The sequence below is a fragment of the Cherax quadricarinatus genome, chromosome 8 (assembly GCF_038502225.1).
Source record: "Cherax quadricarinatus isolate ZL_2023a chromosome 8, ASM3850222v1, whole genome shotgun sequence".
NCBI classification, from domain to species: Eukaryota; Metazoa; Arthropoda; class Malacostraca; order Decapoda; family Parastacidae; genus Cherax; species Cherax quadricarinatus.
This window is the reverse complement of record NC_091299.1, coordinates 28,492,291-28,511,238: the sequence shown is the minus strand read 5'-3', so window position 1 is coordinate 28,511,238 and position 18,948 is coordinate 28,492,291. Positions and strand designations below refer to the sequence as shown.

General features: G+C 44.6%; 1 protein-coding gene across 1 annotated transcript in view; it reads right to left on the bottom strand.

Annotated features, from left to right (window-relative positions):
• Window positions 1-11,096: 11,096 nt before the first annotated feature.
• Window positions 11,097-18,948, bottom strand: part of LOC128685441 (UTP--glucose-1-phosphate uridylyltransferase-like) — a 58,696-nt gene continuing 50,844 nt past the window's right edge. The window contains exon 12 of the mRNA XM_070083009.1: window positions 11,097-11,267. Within this exon, the coding sequence (XP_069939110.1) occupies window positions 11,160-11,267 (108 nt within the window). The 3' untranslated portion in view covers window positions 11,097-11,159. The remainder of the gene's footprint in view (window positions 11,268-18,948) is intronic.

The following is an 18,948-nucleotide window of genomic DNA, read 5'->3' as shown; positions in this document are numbered from 1 at the left end:
CGGTGACAACTTGGTTTTCTCAAAATGGCGCAGCAGGCAAGAAGAAGGGTAAACACTGTCGGCATAGAAGTGGTGCGTGCTGCTGTGCATGCCCACTCAGCTCAAGTTTTATTACCTGCCATCATCAGGGACACATACGGCATTGCCAACGAAGAGCTGTATGGTGTAGCCTTGAACGGGGCATATAGAATTTTTGTGAAATTTCTCAATGCAAGTGTATACGAGGACATAGTCGCCAGGTTCCAAGATCTTTGTGTACCAGTGAATCCTGCAGTGATGGTAAGGCTACATGATGTGTCCCGCCATTATACGTGGGTGAAGATCAGAAATGTACCCTTTGAGGCTGATGAGGCAGACCTACGTGCCGTCTTCGAGAAGTTTGGGACTGTTCATATGGCGACATTGGGGAAATGGAAGGAAGGATCGTATTCTGGGATGCCTGAAGGAAGTTTTTCCTTAAAAATGACATTGAGGCATCCTATTCCTTCCTATATTTTCCTAGAAGACTTCAGGACTCAAGTAATGGTGACTTACGCAGGGCAACGACGTACCTGTCGATTATGCGGTGCCTATGATCACATTGCTGCACAGTGTGTTAAACAACAGGGTACACAGGCGAAGGAGCAGCATAAGGAGGCATCAGAGGACCTTGAGACGTTGAATTTGGCACGACCTGAGTCGGTTTCCTTGAACAAGACTTGGAGTGTGGAGGTCGAGGAGGCATTGAGGGAGGAAGAGTGTGTAACTCTTCCGAGAGAGTCATGCATTGCCGGGCAGGCACCGGAGACCAAAGATGTGGTGTCGCTGGGTGAGGACAGGGCCGTGGAGGCTACCATTGATTCAGTCCTTCACGACCTGTTAGGGACCCCAGGAGAGGTCACAGTTGAGGGGCTTGTGGGTGCCCTGGATGCTGTTGGGGTTCCAGGTGGTGAGAGGGGGGAAGGCATGTCAGAGACCCAAGTTGAGGCTGGGTTGCAAATTGGCATGGTGGTGGCGGAAGTGCACGGGGATGGCTTCCGGGTGGAGGCGGGGAGAAAGGCTCGAGTGTCACGGAAGAGAGCGGCAGTGCCCTCCGACGTGGACGATGTGCTCACTCCGGCACAGCGTTCGGGCAAAAAGGTTTGGGCTGAAGTGGTTGAGCATGGACCTGGGGGGTCCAGGGGCAAGGGGCATGTGAAAGCAGATCACAGAATGGTGATTGAAGATCAAGGGCGTATAAAGGGGAAGGGGGATAAAGGTGGTGCAATATGTAAAGGAAAACCTCCATTGACAAATTCAAAAGTCTCTCTATAAATGTTAATGGTCTGAAAAATTCTAGGAAGTGTGTATGGTTTCATGAGATGCTTATTAGGTATGGTGTGGATGTAGTGTTTGTGCAAGAGCACAACCACAAGCTGGGTTGTATGTTGATGATTGAGGGGTATACTGTATATGCGGCACACTCAACGAGATTGAAAGGAGGAGTGGCTATTTTGGTGAGGGAGGCTAGCCCGTTTACTGTACATCATTGTGAGGAGGGGGGTGAGGGGAGGGTTGTAAGAGTGGATGGGACATGGGGAAGAGATAAGATGTCTTTTGTGTGTGTTTATGGTCCGGCGGAGGGGGACAGTCGAGTGAAGAATGAGTTTGTACGTGAAGTGTTGGTGTATCACTTAAGGTCGCTTCCAGCATTAGCTGTGGTGGGAGGGGACTGGAATTGCGTTATACGCTGCAAGGATGTGGAACCTAGGGGAGCAGGATATTGTTCTGGCGTTCTGAGGGACCTGTTAACCAGGGTGGGGTTGGTGGATGTGGAGGGGGGGGTGGCATGGGAGGTGCAGCACACCTTTGTGAGGCAGGGGTATGCTGCACGGCTGGACAGGATATACGTGACAAGGAAAGCAGTGGTGCAGAGTGTAAGGGTTTTGGATGTCTTTTTTTCTGATCATAGAGGTGTTTTGGTGGATTTGGGATGGGAACAGGTATAAGAGTTATTGGAAATTGAATGTTCGGTTGCTTTAAAATGTTGAGGGGAGGGTCCTATTTGCACAATGGTGGAAAGGCTTATGGGAGGGGATGGAAGTCAATGGGGATGTGTTGAGATGGTGGGATGTGACGGCGAAGACGAGGATTCGAGAGTTCTATGTCCGACAGGGAAGGCACGAGAATCAGTTGGCTTATGGGCTTATTAGGTATCTTGAGGGGCAGTTAAGGGAGTATTATGAGAGAGGAAGGGGGGGGATGGGAGCCCCAGTGGCTGACATAGAGGGAGTGAAGGAACGTCTAATGGAAGTGCAAAATGAGAGGTTTGATGCGGCAAGGGTTTTAGGGGGGTTGGAGGAGGTCATGTGGGGTGATAGACCATTGGCGTGTGTCCTGCGAGGGCAGGGGCGCCGGCGCGTTGCAATGGAAATGGTGGGTTTGAGAGTTCTTGAGGACATCGAGGGGTATAGGGAGGGACAAGATTTGGTGACGACGGAGGGGATGGGAGGGTATGTTGATGCTTGGCTTAGTGCACATATGAGGAGTGTGGGTGTGAGAGAGGGAGCTTTAAGAGAGACAGGGGGATGGGTGTGGCGTGTGCTGGACAGGGACGACAGGGAACAGTTACAGGGGCCTATTGTGAAGGAAGAGGTGTGGATGGCTTTAATGAGTATGAGCAGGGGTAAGGCGCCGGGGATAGATGGGCTGCCTGCGGAGTTTTACATACAGCATTGGGGAGTATTAAAAGAATTTTTGGTGCAATTATTTAATATCATAAAAGAGAGAGGTGCATTGGGACCTTCGCAGGCGACAGCACTAGTAGTTTTGGTGCCAAAGGGTGAAAGTCAGTGCACAGTGAGAGATTACTGGATGATATCACTCATGTGTGCAGACTACAAACTTTTTGCAAAAATTTTGGGAAATCATATAAAAAAGGTCACTGGAAAGGTAATAGTGAGGGATCAATATGGGATTCCGGGGAGATCAATGTATGAGGGGCATGGGGTTATTAGAAGGTTTATTGAGGGTCTGCAAGAGGGGGAACGAGGGGTATTGGCATTGGATTGGAGAACGGCATATGACAGTGTCGAGAGGGAGGCTCTGTGGAGAATCATGGAGTGGCAGGGGTTCGGGGAGGACATTGTGAATTGGGCACGTACTTTATATCGGGGAGCTGGGATGTGTGTACAGATTAATGGGAGGGTGGGGTTGCATGTGAAAATGGGCAGGGGATTGAGGCAGGGTTGCCCGTTGTCACAAATATTATTTGCATGTTTACAGAATCCGTTTTATAGGGCAGTGGAAAGGTGCATACAGGAGGGGGTAAGGGAGGACATATGATGTGGGAGTCCCGGTATCATAGGTTATGTTGATGACACAACTGTCCTAGTGAGTGGGAGGGAGGGATTGGAGGGTCTGGAGAGAGTCATAGATGTTTTTGGGATGGCAACAGGTATGGCAGTGAATGTGCATAAATCAAAGCTCATGAGATTGGGTGAATGGGATGGGCGGGAGGGCGGGGGTGGGGGGATGAGGTGGAGTGTCGTGGACCGGGTGAAAATTTGTGGAGTTGTGTATATGGGTAATGCTCAGATGGCAAGGGAGAATAATTCAAAGGGTGTGGTAGATAGGGTATTGGGGAGATTGTCAGGATTGAGGCCGACACATCTTACGCTACACCAGAGGGTCATTGTGGTCAATGTGCTTTTGTACAGCAAAATATGGCATGTGGCAGCTTTGTACCCTTTGGTGTATGGGGATGTCCAGAGATTGTTGAGCAGAGTTTTCCGTTTTATCTGGGGTTCGGGATGCGATTGGTTGAAAAGGGAGGTGGTAACACTTCCGGTGGCCTTGGGAGGGCTGGGGTTAATTCATTTGGAAAGAAGGTTGAAGTGTGTATATGTGAAACATGGGTTGCTAAGGGCTTGGGGGGAAGGGAGTGGAGGGTTGGGGATGCTGCAGGGAGATCTTCGGAGATGGTGGAAGGGACAAGATTTGAGAGATGGTGAGGAGTTGTTGCGTCTATTGATGATGGTCAGAGAGCCGAGAAACATGCGGGTAGGGTCCATGGAGAGGAAGATATGGCCTAGGGTGGTAGTGGCAACGGAAGGAGTGTACCCGATGTACGCATGGGAAGACATTTGGGGTCGATTAAAAGGGTTACGCATCCGGCCACGCGTGAGGGAGGTAATGTATACGTTTCTTCATGGAATATTGCCGTCTGGGGTTGTTTTACGAAATAGGCAAATAAGGGAGGGTGGGGAGTGTCAGGTTTGTGGGGTAGATGAATCAGCTTTTCATGTAGTTTATTTTTGTGAAAGCCTAGGGATTGTGCGGGAATGGTTAGGGAAAGTAATCCGGTATGTGGGGGGGAAAGGGTTGTCGGTTTTGAGAGCGCTCAGTTTAGATGTAGGTGGGGTTGGGGTAAAGGTTCGAAGGGCAGTGGCTTACTTAGTGGTTGATTTTGTGTATATATCATGGGCAATGAGAGACAAAGGGGCGGAGGAACGTAGGATGGGCATAGCAGCATCCTTTTATAGAACAAAGTGTCGTAACAGGGAAATATATGGTAGGAGGTGGGAGGGATTTCTCGGAGGGCTACAGGGACTTTCTTTTGAGGGATTTATGGTCTTTATAAGCGGTCAGGGGCATGAACGGGCTGGCCTTCCCAGGGGGGGGGGGTTGTGTGTGTTGCAGAGGTCGATTGTGTGAGTGTGTGTGGAATTAATTGTGTGAGGAAAGGATGTTGAGGTGATATTCAATGTAATGTGTCTTGGTGTTATTGTGAACACCGATGATTATAATTTATCTAAGGATTCCTTCATGTTTTGTAAGGATGTACATAAGCATGTTAGTATATAAGCATAATATAACCTGTAATTATACACGTCTACCTATATATGAGCAATGTAACTTGTCATAATAATAAGGCATTCATACCTGTTTTTAACTAGTGGAACGTTTTAGTATTGTATATAAAGTAAGATCTTGCCTGGGGTGTTTTTGCTTATATGTTGTTACAGAGGTTTTTTCACATTTTCATTATATATGTTCAAGTGAATGAGTTTATGATCTTGTGTATAGCCAGGTGAAACTGGACAGTTTTTCACTTGGGGGGGGGTAGGAGTTTAAGTAATCTCTGCAATAGCAGGTCATGTGACACACATGTCATATTATTTTAGATGTCTAATGTTGTCCATTCTCTGTAGGATGTGATGTATATATTATCTCCAGCAGTGTAAATAATCTGTCTGCTGGAGGGAATAATGTGTAAATTTATTTATTATTGTGGTAGGTTTATGTGAATAGCGTGTTTTTAGGGTGATATATTATAAGACGCTAATTACCATCAATGGCTGTTGGTGGTTATGAGTGGTGATGGCAGACACAGTTAATAGGCACGTGGGGGGGGGTTGAAGTGTCAGCGGTGGTGTATTAAATCCACCACCATGCACGATATTAATTATTACCATAGGGTGATGAGGGTAGGGTGGATTGTGTTCTATGGTGGATGTGAGCCATCAGGTTCAGACATTCCTTGTATTATAGTGTCAGCCGTTTAGCTGGCTGGATTGTGTTTATATATATTGTCATTGAAGTTTTTAATGCTTTTACAAATGTATAAGTATAAGAGATTTGTCACTGTGTATCTAAGGTGAAAGTGGCACGTTTTTCATGGGGGTGGGGGGGAGTGTAAGCATTCCTGGGTAGGTGTTATCGTTTTTTTTTTTTATATGACCACCTTTTCATGTGAAGCACAGTACGTACAAGCGGTGTTTGATTTGAGTGCAGCAGTCAGTTCTGTCATTATATATGTGCTTCTTTAGTACTGTGTAGTCACAGTTGATTATTGTTCACTGCCTGTATCTTGTTACATATTGATTATGTACCCATATATTTTGTACCTGAGTTTTAAATAAAATATAAAAAAAAATAATAATAATTGAAAGGCATAATTGAGTAATAATTCTCAACACAATTTTACAAAGGGGCGTTCCTATCTTACGAATTTACTCAGGTTTTTCACTAAAGTATTTGAGGAGGTGGATCATGGTAATGAATATGTTACTGTGTATATGGGTTTCAGTAAGGCTTTGAGTTCCACATCAGAGGCTACTGAGGAAACTTAATTAAGGCACACGGAATAGGAGGAGAAATTTTTACCTGGGTAGAGGCATGGTTGACGAATAGGCAGCAGAGAGTTTCCATAAATGGGGAGAAATCAAGAGTGGAGGCTCGTCACAGGCAGTGTTCCACAAGGGTCAATGCTGGGGCCCCTTGTTGTTCACAATTTACATAAACGACATAGATGAGGGAATAAAAAGCGACATAATCAAGTTTGCTAATGACACCAAAATAGGCCGTCCAATTCATTCTAATGAGGACATTAGAACACTCCAGGAAGACTTAATTAGACTGATGCAATGGTCGGAGAAGTGACAGATGAAGTTTAATATAGACAAATGCAAAGTCCTAAATGTTGGACAGGAAAATAACCATGCCACATATAAACTAAATAATGTAGATCTAATATTACTGAATGCGACAAGGATTTAGGAGTTCTGGTTAGCAGTAATCTGAAACCAAGACAACAGTGCATAAGTGTTCGCAATAAAGCTAACAGAATCCTTGGCTTCATATCAAGAAGCATATATAATAGAAGTCCTCAGGTTGTTCTTCAACTCTATATATCTTTGGTTAGGCCTCATTTGGATTATGCTGCGCAGTTTTGGTCACTGTATTACAGAATGGATATAAATGCACTGGAAAAAGGAGGATGACAAAGTTGATCCCACGTATCAGAAATCTTTCCTATGAGGATAGACTGAGGTCCCTGAATCTGCACTCTCTAGAAAGGTGTAGAATTAGGGGAGATATGATTGAGATGTATAAGTGGAAAACAGGAATAAATAAAGGGGATGTAAATGATGTGCTAAAAATATCTAACCAAGACAGGACTCGCAGCAATGGTTTCAAGTTGGAAAAATTCAGATTCAGGAAGGATATAGGAAAGCATTGATTTGGTAATAGAGTTGTGAATGAGTGGAACAGACGCCCGTGTACCGTCATAGAAGCTACGACGTTGTGTAGTATTAAAAATAGGTTAGAAAAATACTTAAGTGGGTGTGGGTGACATGCACTACTAGGCTTGGGCCGGTGGGTGACTTGGACCTGCCTCGCATGGGCCAGTAGGCCTGCTGCAGTGTTCCTTGTTTCTTATGTTCTTATGTATTATTATTATTATTATTATTATTATTATTATTATTATTATTATTATTATTATTATTATTATTATTATTATTATTACATTCGTGGGAAGCGTTAAACCCGTAAGGGAGGGTCACGAAGCACTTGGAGAAATGGGAGGCAAAAAAATCATATTTGATCAAGGGACGGGAAGATAGATTTAGTTCCTTGGATCATGAGCCCTCCCCCCCCTTCACCCTCACCAGTCAGTGGAGGTTCCTGGAGGTTCGACCTCCATGCCATTTGTTGCTGGAGCTATTATGATAATTGGGTAGGCCTGGAGGCCTATCATTAGGCGGATGCTTGATTTTTTTTTCCTTTCGTCCTTGGTTTTTCATCTGTAACTCGAGAACGCTTCATCCGATCAGCTTTCAACTTTCTTGATGAAGTCATCTTTGATTTTGGTTTGATTGCGGTAACACTGCCAGGTCTCTTGTGACCAGACTCGAATTTTTTTCACCATTGTTGAAGAAGAAAAAGGCACAATATCATGACTGGAACAATACACAAATATCCCGCACATAGAACAGAGAGGAGCTTACGACGACGTTTCGGTCCGATTTGGACCATTTACAAAGTCACACACTGACACGACGGTGAGGGAGCCAGCCCAAGATCAAGGCCTCCAACAATTAAAAATTGTTGATGGCCTTGATTTTGGGCTGTGTAGATGCCAATGTGCCACTTTTATAAAAAAAGAACTGTGGGGTACGTTTTTTGTATGTGTGATAAGTTGAGAGCGTCACTTTCGCGCTACTGCTGTCTTCAAATACTGATGTATTCTGATCGGCCAAGTTCTAAATTGCCGACTTTATTAAATAAGAACACTGATTTCAATGCAGTAACTCATGAATGCCTCTTCTGACAGTCATCAAACTATCAAAGCGGAAAGTTCTGACTGGGTTTTCTACCATATTTTTGACTGAAGAAACTGCGGGTATTTGTTTCTTTGTAATAACTGTCCAATGCCTTCCGTGATAGACTTCATATCTCAGCTCTGTTATATAACTGTATTCGAAACTTATGCCGCACACTGTACCACTCCTTTCGCATGTACTGAGGTACCTGGAGCTGGGCTTATGAGATACAATGCAATTTATATTTCATATATTCGGTACAAGTAACGCAGTTTACGTGTAATTTATAGGTACAAGAGAAAAACCACTAGGATGTGGAACATTGGGGCAAAACTAATCCTAATGTTTTAATGTTAATTGAGATTTAGACATTGACTCTTGAGTAGGATTTCTCGTGCAGTTAATACAGCCAAGGTTCGCTAAGTGTTACATAGGTTAGGTTAGATAAGATTCGTCAGGAAACAGGACAAGTGTTTCCTGACGAGGGTTTTAGTCATATGATTACCTGGAGTTTACCTGGAGAGAGTTTCGGGGGTCAACGCCCCCGCGGCCCGGTCCGTGACCAGGCCTCCTGGTGGATCAGCGCCTGATCAACCAGGCTGTTGCTGCTGGCTGCACGCAAACCAACGTACGAGCCACAGCCCGGCTGATCAGGAACTGACTTTAGGTGCTTGTCCAGTGCCAGCTTGAAGACTGCCAGGGGTCTGTTGGTAATCCCCCTTATGTGTGCTGGGAGGCAGTTGAACAGTCTCGGGCCCCTGACACTTATTGTATGGTCTCTTAACGTGCTAGTGACACCCCTGCTTTTCATTGGGGGGATGGTGCATCGTCTGCCAAGTCTTTTGCTTTCGTAGTGAGTGATTTTCGTGTGCAAGTTCGGTACTAGTCCCTCTAGGATTTTCCAGGTGTATATAATCATGTATCTCTCCCTCCTGCGTTCCAGGGAATACAGGTTTAGAAACCTCAAGCGCTTCCAGTAATTGAGGTGTTTTATCTCCGTTATGCGCGCCGTGAAAGTTCTCTGTACATTTTCTAGGTCGGCAATTTCACCTGCCTTGAAAGGTGCTGTTAGAGTGCAGCAATATTCCAGCCTAGATAGAACAAGTGACCTGAAGAGTGTCATCATGGGTTTGGCCTCCCTAGTTTTGAAGGTTCTCATTATCCATCCTGTCATTTTTCTAGCAGATGCGATTGATACAATGTTATGGTCCTTGAAGGTGAGATCCTCCGACATAATCACTCCCAGGTCTTTGACGTTGGTGTTTCGCTCTATTTTGTGGCCAGAATTTGTTTTGTACTCTGATGAAGATTTAATTTCCTCATGTTTACCATATCTGAGTAATTGAAATTTCTCATCGTTGAACTTCATATTGTTTTCTGCAGCCCACTGAAAGATTTGGTTGATGTCCGCCTGGAGCCTTGCAGTGTCTGCAATGGAAGACAATGTCATGCAGATTCGGGTGTCAGAGCTGCAGCTTTTGGTCATTTGACCGAGGCCTTCCAATGGCTTACAAGTCCACCTCTTTAAAAATTAAGGATGTAATTATAACCAGTCAAAGATTAATAATAAGTACGTAGGTTGTTGCTTGTTGGCTCTGTAGAGCATAAAGATGATTGTGAGTCCTGTGTGAGGATGGGGCGAGCCAGGCGCCGCCGGGGTGACGGCAGATTGTCTGGAATCGATACTACCAGAAGTGATCACCATATTTATGGCTAGACAGAATGCTAAATAAGGTCGGTCAGTGAGAAAGAAACTCAGTATGAGAGCTAACGAGAGAGAGAGAGAGAGAGAGAGAGAGAGAGAGAGAGAGAGAGAGAGAGAGAGAGAGAGAGAGAGAGAGAGAGGCATTACTGCCTCACTTTTCCTTTCTTGAAGGTTTTCATTAATAGCTCGAGAATGCATCAAACAATCGACTTCAAACCTAGGGGAAAGGGTCCTGGAACTACTGGGATGGACAGTTGCCCCTTTGTCAAATCTATAAAGTCATTTATAATTATATTTTCCGTATAACTTAAAAACACCTCTCGGATCGGCTTCAAACTTACAACACTCACAAGATGGTCGAAGTTGTTAATGGAATGTGTGTAGCCAATTTTCTTCCAGTCAACTTCAGTTTTTAATAGATTACGTATCATGTAAAAACGAATAGTGCCTTTTTTTTTCTTTTAATTTAGGCTGTGTAGGAGGAAATTTGTCTCTTTAGTATCATAAACCTGGAACTGGTGGATTGTGTCCGATAACTGGGTAATGCATCTTGTGGTTGGCTTCAAACTTTTATTGCTGGTGTGTTCTTCTGAAAGGAAGCTTCACACCGATCTTGGAATGTGTAAGTTTTAATTTGTCAGTTTTAATAAACAGATTGGGTTCCGTGCAATAGCTGGAGAATGCCTCTTCAGATCGATTTAAACCATGAAAACTGGCGCATCTTAGAAAAAAATGTTTGGGTTGATTAAGGGTCGTGCTGCTGCCAGTTTGCCAATTTTACTAAATTGAAATAATATTTCTTCACGCAATGATTTAAGAATGCTAAATTCTTTCGCCTTCAAACCTTTAATGCTGAGAGCTGAAGAATGCAACTACTGAACGGCTTCAAACCTAAAGTGCTGGTTTAGTCTGTTATATTTGCCTTTGTAATAACAAGACAATACCTCTTCTGATTGGCTTTCAAACCTCTTACATCTTAGTGGAAGATTCGAATTGATTTAGGGCTTTGTAAGAGCCATTTTGCCCATTTTCACTGAAGAAACATCTTTAGCGAAAGTTTTATTTGCTTTGAAGGGAAGACAGAGATTATTGACGAAATTGGGGTAGTTAGTTTCCATGTGATGACATGCGAGTTCCTTTTCTGATCAGCTTCAAGACTTCAGCACTGCAACGGAAACTCATGCTGCACTCTGTACCATTCCTTCTGCATGCATTGAGGTAGAGTAGGCTGGGCTTAAGGGACACAGGGACACCTTCCTGGGATGGCGCAGCGACAGAAAAACATAAAATAAAGACTTTGTAATAAGGATGAAAATTAAAGACTCTTTTCGAGAAAATATATATGAACACATTTGGTACAAACTGGAATCATAAATCAACAATGTCTATTAGTGGTCCAGGATGCGAAGGTTGCCAGACACGATTTTGTTTTCCAAGATGGCGCCGGCGGGGATGTCAATACGGTCTCCGTGATTGGCTATGATGATGACGGTGCCCTGTAATATACCAGACCAGGACATGTTTAGTACCGATAGAAATGATAGAAATTAATGGATGAACACTAGAGTAGAGGGGCTAAAATAGGGGGCTGGATTTGAAAATAATTAGGAAATTGTGAGACATTTCCAAACTCCCTTAAAAATTAAACTTTTTCCAATTTTTTTTTCATAGATTGATAGCTATTTTTTTCCACTAACAATGATATAATTAATTTTATTTTTGGACCAAAACTAACTTAGAAACCTGGTTGATCAGGCCTTGATCCACCGCGAGGACTGGTCACAGATCGGGCCGCGGGGGCGTTGACCCCCGACACCCTCTCCAGGTATCACCTAACCTTTCTAAAACTAGTATTTATTTAGCTAAATTTATATATATATATATATAATATATATATATATATATATATATATATATATATATATATATATATATATATATATATATATTATATTATATATATATATATATATATATATATATATATATATATATATATATATATATATGTGTGTGTGTGTGTGTGTGTGTGTGTGTGTGTGTGTGTGTGTGATGAATGGTTTGAAAAACCGACAAGTTGAAGATTGAGACACTTATGCAGCATATGGTAATCTTTATTCAGGAAACGTTTCGCCACACAGTGGCTTCATCAGTCCAATACAAAGAGGAAGGCGTAAGGAGAGGAGGAGTATGAGGTAATCAGTCCCTCAGCCTGGAGTCGATGTGTTCAGTCCATCAATCTTGTAGAATGTACAGCATAGGGCCGTAGACGTGGCTTATATACTGTAGTGAGGTGACGTGAAGAAGATGGAGGCGGGGTCATAGTGGTACCATCCACTAGTCGAAGTAGGTACCACTATGACCCCGCCTCCGCCTGCTTTGCCTCACCTCACTACAGTATATAAGCCACGTCCACGGCCCTATGCTGTACATTCTACAAGATTGATGGACTGAACACATCGACTCCAGGTTGAGGGACTGATTACCTCATACTCCTCCTCTCCTTACGCCTTCCTCTTTGTATTGGACTGATGAAGCCACTGTGTGGCGAAACGTTTCCTGAATAAAGATTCCCATATGCTGCATAAGTGTCTCAATCTTCATATATATATATATATATATATATAAACATATATATATATATATACATATATATATATATATATATATATATATATATATATATATATATATATATTATTTATTAACACTTCGGCTGAGTCCCACCAAGGCAGGGTGGTCAGATAAAGAAAAACTTTAATCATTCACTCCATCACTGTCTTGCCAGAAGGGTGCTTTACACTACAGTTATAAAACTGCAACATTAACACCCCTCCTTCAGAGTGCAGACACTGTACTTCCCATCTCCAGGACTCAAGTCCTGCCTGCCGGTTTACCTGAATCTCTTCATGTTATTTTGCTCACACTCCAACAGCACGTCAAGTATTAAAAATCATTTGTCTCCATTCACTCCTATAAAATACGCTCATGCACGCTTGCTGGAAGTCCAAGCCCCTCGCACGCAAAACCTCCTTTACCCCCTCCCTCCAACCTTTCCTAGGCCGACCCCTACCCCGCCTTCCCTCCACTATAGATATATACACTCTCGAAGGCATTCTATTTCGTTCCAATCTCTCTACATGTTCGAACCACGTCAACAACCCCTCCCCAGCCCTCCGGATAATAGTTTTGGTAATCCAACACCTCCTAATTTCAGAACTACAAATTCTCTGCATTGTATTCACACCACACATTGCCCTCAGACATGACATCACTGCCTCCAGCCTTCTCCTCATTGCAACATTCATCACCCATATAAGAGTGTTGGTATAACTATACTCTCATACACTCCCCTCTTTACTTCCACGGACAAAGTTCTTTGCCTCCACAGACCCTTCAGTGCAACACTCACCCTTTTACCCTCATCAGTTTTATGATTCACCTCATCTTTCATAGAGCCATCTGCTGACACGTCCACTCCTAAATGTCTGAATACATTCACCTCCTCCATACTCTCTCCCTCCAATCTGACATCCAATCTTTCGTCACCTAATCTTTTTGTTATCCTTACACACACACACACACACACACACACACACACACACACACGTGGTGCTGGAAAACCTCATGCACCAACATGTTAAGGACACTAAGAGAGTGAGAGGAGAGGATGAACCAACAAGACTGGACCTTGTGTTCACCCTGGGTAGTTCAGACATTGAGGACATCACACATGAGAGTCCCCTAGGAGCTAGCGACCACGTGGTTCTGTGCTTTGAATACATAGTAGAGTTGCAAGTGGAGAGAGCAACAGGAGTTGAATGGGAAAAGCCTGACTATAAAAGAGGGGACTACATAGGGATGAGGAACTTCCTGAAGGAGGTTCCGTGGGACAGAGAACTGGCAGGAAAGCCAGTAAATGAAATTATGGAATATGTAACAACAAAATGCAAGGAGGCAGTGGAAAGGTTTATTCCCAAGGGCAACAGAAACAATGGGAAGACCAGAACGAGCCCCTGGTTTACCCGACGTTGTAAGGAGGCAAAAACAAAGTGCAATAGAGAATGGAAAAAGTACAGAAGGCAGAGAACACATGAAAATAGGGAGATCAGTCACAGAGCCAGGAACGAGTATGCACAGGTAAGGAGGGAGGCCCAGTCACAGTATGAAAATGACATAGCATCGAAAATCAAGACTGACCCGAAACTGTTGTATAGCCACATTAGGAGGAAGACAACAGTCAAAGACCAGGTGATCAGATTGAGGACAGAAGGTGGAGAGCTCACAAGAAATGATCAGGAGGTATGTGAGGAGCTAAACAGGAGATTTAAGGAAGTTTTTACAGTAGAGACAGGAAGGGATGTGGGAAGACAGCACAGAAGGGAACATCAAGAGGGAACATATCAACAAGTGTTGGATGACATACGAACAACCGAGGAGGAGGTGCAGAAGCTGCTAAGTGAGACTTGATACCTCATAGGCGATGGGACCGGACAACATCTCCCCATGGGTCCTTAGAGAAGGAGCAGAGATGCTGTGCGTGCCCCTAACCACAATCTTCAACACATCCCTTGAAACTGGGCAACTACCTGAGAAATGGAAGACAGCAAATGTAGTCCCCATATTTAAGAAAGCAAACAGAAATGAGGCACTAAACTACAGACCTGTGTCTCTGACATGTATTGTGTGCAAAGTCATGGAGAAGATTATCAGGAGGAGAGTGGTGGAACACCTGGACCGGAACAAGATTATAAATTAAAACCAGCATGGGTTCATGGACGGAAAATCCTGTGTCACAAACCTCCTGGAGTTTTATGACAAGGTAACAGAAGTAAGACACGAGAGAGAGGGGAGGGTTGACTGCATTTTCCTAGACTGCAGGAAGGCCTTTGACACAGTTCCCCACAAGAGATTAGTGCAGAAGCTGGAGGATCAGGCGCATATAACAGGGAGGGCACTGCAATGGATAAGGGAATACCTGACAGGGAGGCAGCAACGAGTCATGGTGCGTGAAGAGGTATCACAGTGGGCGCCTGTGACGAGCGGGGTCCCACAGGGGTCAGTTCTAGGACCAGTGCTATTTTTTATATATGCGAACGACATGATGGAGGGAATAGACTCTGAAGTGTTCCTATTCGCAGATGATGTGAAGCTGATGAGAAGAATTAAATCGGATGAGGATGAGGCAGGACTGCAAAGAGACCTGGACAGGCTGGACATGTGGTCCAGAAACTGGCTTCTCGAATTCAATCCTGCCAAATGCAAAGTCATGAAGATTGGGGAGGGGCAAAGAAGACCGCAGACAGAGTATAGGCTAGGTGGACAAAGACTATAGACCTCACTCAGGGAGAAAGACCTTGGGGTGACCATAACACCGAGCACGTCACCGGAGGCACACATCAACCAAAAACTACTGCAGCATACAGGCGCCTGGCAAACCTGAGAATAGCGTTCCGATACCTTAATATGGAATCGTTCAAGACACTGTACACTGTGTATGTTAGACCCATACTGGAGTATGCAGCACCAGTCTGGAACCCACACCTGGTCAAGCACGTCAAGAAGTTAGAGAAAGTACAAAGGTTTGCAACAAGGCTAGTCCCAGAGCTCAGGGGAATGTCGTACGAGGAAAGGTTGAGGGAAATCGGACTGACGACACTGGAGGACAGAAGGGTCAGGGGAGACATGATAACGACATACAAGATACTGCGGGGAATAGACAAGGTGTGGCAGAGATAGGATGTTCCAGAGAGGGGACACAGAAACAAGGGGTCACAACTGGAAGCTGAAGACTCAGAGGAGTCACAGGGACGTTAGAAAGTATTTCTTCAGTCATAGAGTCGTCAGGAAGTGGAATAGCCTAGCAAGTGAAGTAGTGGAGGCAGGAACCATACATAGTTTTAAGAAGAGGTATGACAAAGCTCAGGAAGCAGAGAGGGAGAGGACCTAGTAACGATCAGTGAAGAGGCGGGGCCAGGAGCTGAGTCTCGACCCCTGCAACCACAATTAGGTGAGTACACACACACACACACACACACACACACACACACACCTTTCCCTCCCCCACAGACCTTTCCCCTCCCCCACTCTTGCCTTCACTCCTCCCTCCTATCTTTCTCTCTCCCCCTCCCTCGCGTTTCTCTCTCTCATAGCCTTTTTCCCTCCCCTTCCCCCTACTCTCTCTCTCTCTCTCTCTCTCTCTCTCTCTCTTTCTCTCACTCCCATAACCCTATCCCTCACCCTGCTCTCTCTCTATAGGCTTCTCTCTCCATCTCCCTTTTTCTATATTTCTACCCCTCCCTCGCATTTCTCTCTCTCATAGCCTTTTCCCTCACCCTGATATGTTAGCCAAGAAGAGTATCGAGAAGGAGAATGTAGAATATAACTTTGGTATAACTGTGTCTAGCATTAGGAATAATATTAGGAGAGAAGTAAATAATGAAAATGATTGTTATAGGAATGCAGTTAGAAGCCTGAGTAGATCTATAACCCACTATGATAACATGAACGTAGATAAGTATGTTTATGGAGCAACTTGCAATGTGAACAGACTGACTGATGTTGTAGTGGCCAGGCTTAGGCTTGGTTACAAGTACTTCTGGCAGTTTGGGAGACACACAGATGATGATCAAACTAAATGTAAATTATGTGATCAGGCATATGGTCATTCTCTTGAACACTATGTGCTTAATTGTCCACTTATTGAGGAATACAGAGACAGACAGTATAATAACCTATGTGACATGTCAAGATATCTTATTAATGAAAATAAGATACCAGATATACTAAGCAAATTTCCTAAATTTGCTTGTAACAGATAAGTGAACTATAGATATGTAGATATAAATCCATATGTATTCCTGTTAACCCTTTGGGGCCTAGTTCCTAGGCCTTTTGTGTATCCATATGCTCTCGCGCTACCGTCCACAGGATGGATATGGGGTGCACAATAAACTAGCCACTTCGGTGGCAAAATCTAAAATCTAATCCCTCACCCTCCTTTCTCCCTCTCTCTCTCTCTCTCCCTCTCTTTCTCCCTCTCTCTACCCTTTCTCTCCTCCCTCACATTTCTCTCTCTCTCCCCCTTGGTCTTATCCCTCACCCCCATACTCTCTCCTCTCATTCCCTCTTTCTACCCTTTCTCTCTCCTCTCTCTCCCTCTTTCTACCCTTTCTCTCTCACCCTCTCACCCTCTCCCTCCTCTAGCCTTCTGTCTGTGGAAATAAAAAAAAAAAAAAAAAAAATGGGTGGCCCTAGAGGACGGAAAACCAGAGATCTGGTAGACATACCAGGGAGGAAAGACTGGGAGTTAGAGCTCCAAAAAAGGGATGAAGAGTGGGGAAGGAAGATAGAGCTTGGTAAGAAAATGGAGGAGCGGATAGCTGAAGAGTGCAGGAAGTGGGAAGTACAGGTCTTAGCAGCAGAAGCTAGGATACAGTGCTTAGAAGAGAAACTGCAAAGCCTGAAACAGATTAGAGAGACAAATGACAATTCAGATGTGACATCAGGAAATTCAATGTCAGGTGCAGACAAGGGGACAGTAAGCAACAACGGAGACATGCCGTACGTGAAGGCCCTATCAGACCCACGTGGGGCCAGGGAAAAGACGAGGAGCACACTAAGATCAAATGACAGGTCCGAAGACAATGAAGGTATGCTATATGCAGAGATTCTAACAGCCAACTGCAGTAGCAAGGGACAGCTGGTCATGAAAGACAGTTCACTGAGAATAGAAGTTTCAGATATGACAGGGACTGAAGGCAAGAACATGTCAATGGAAGGAAATAAAATGCCTCAGAGGAAGCAGATGGAGACTCAGTGGGAGGAAGAAAGGGCGAGGTCAGTTTTTGTGTACAGGCTCCAAGAAGCCAAGGGGGACAACTTTGAAGAAATAAAACAGGAGGAGAAAAAAATGATTGAAGGCATCATGAAAACAATAGGTGAGGGCGATATGACCCAGGTGACAAATTTTCAGAGAATTGGGTGGTTTGCGAGTGGAAGGATATGGCCTGTCAGGGTAACTTTCAAGGAAGAATCAGTTCGAACCAGGATTCTGCAAGAGAAAGCAAGACTGAGGGACAAACAGGGGTACCAGAGAGTATACCTCGACTGCGACAGAACACAAGAAGAAAGGACTACACTGAAAGAGAGGGTACAGAGACGCAAGGAGGAACGAGAGGCAATGATGAAGATGAGCAGGACCCAGATACAGGAGGAAGGGCAAACACACCCCACAGAATCTCCCACCAAAAGACTCCAACCGCGACATTCCCAACGCAACTGAGCAACCTATACTACAACCCACTCACTGTTCTCTCTGCCACCAACCCCCATATCACAAACCTCACCCCAACAGCTGTCCCTTATGGGCATTCTGACCCCACCCCCATCATCACAAACCCCACCTACACCACAGCCCCATATAAGCCCCCACCAAGGCTCTCGCTCCCCCAACCCCAATATTCTTGCTTGGCCACAATGATAGAAAAGAAACTGAAAGTTTGGTACACAAACGCGGATGGAATAACGAATAAACATGAGGAGTGGAACGAAAGAATCAGTGAAAAATCCCCAGACATCATAGCAGTCACAGAAACAAAACTCGCTGAGACAATAACAGACACAATCTTCCCAACGGGATATCAGATCCTGAGGAAAGATAGAAGGAGTAGAGGGGGAGGAGGGGTTGCACTGCTCATAAAACACCGATGGGGATTTGAGGAAATGGAAGGCATGGACATGATTGGAGAAAGAGACTACATTGTAGGTACAATTCAGTCCGGAGAACATAAAGTAGTCATTGGAGTGATGTATAACCCACCACAGAACTGCAGGAGGCCAAGAGAGGAGTACGAAGAAAACAACAGGGTGATGGTGGACACACTGGCTGAGGTGGCAAGAAGAGCTCACTCGAGCAGAGCAAAGTTACTGGTAATGGGCGATTTCAACCACAGGGAGATCGACTGGGAAAACCTGGAGCCACATGGGGGTCCCGAAACATGGAGAGCCAAGATGATGGATGTGGTACTTGAAAACCTCATGCATCAACATGTCAGGGACACAACCAGAGAGAGAGGGGAGGATGAGCCAGCAAGACTGGATCTTGTGTTCACCCTGAGCAGTTCAGACATTGAGGACATCACTTACGAGAGGCCCCTTGGAGCTAGCGATCACGTG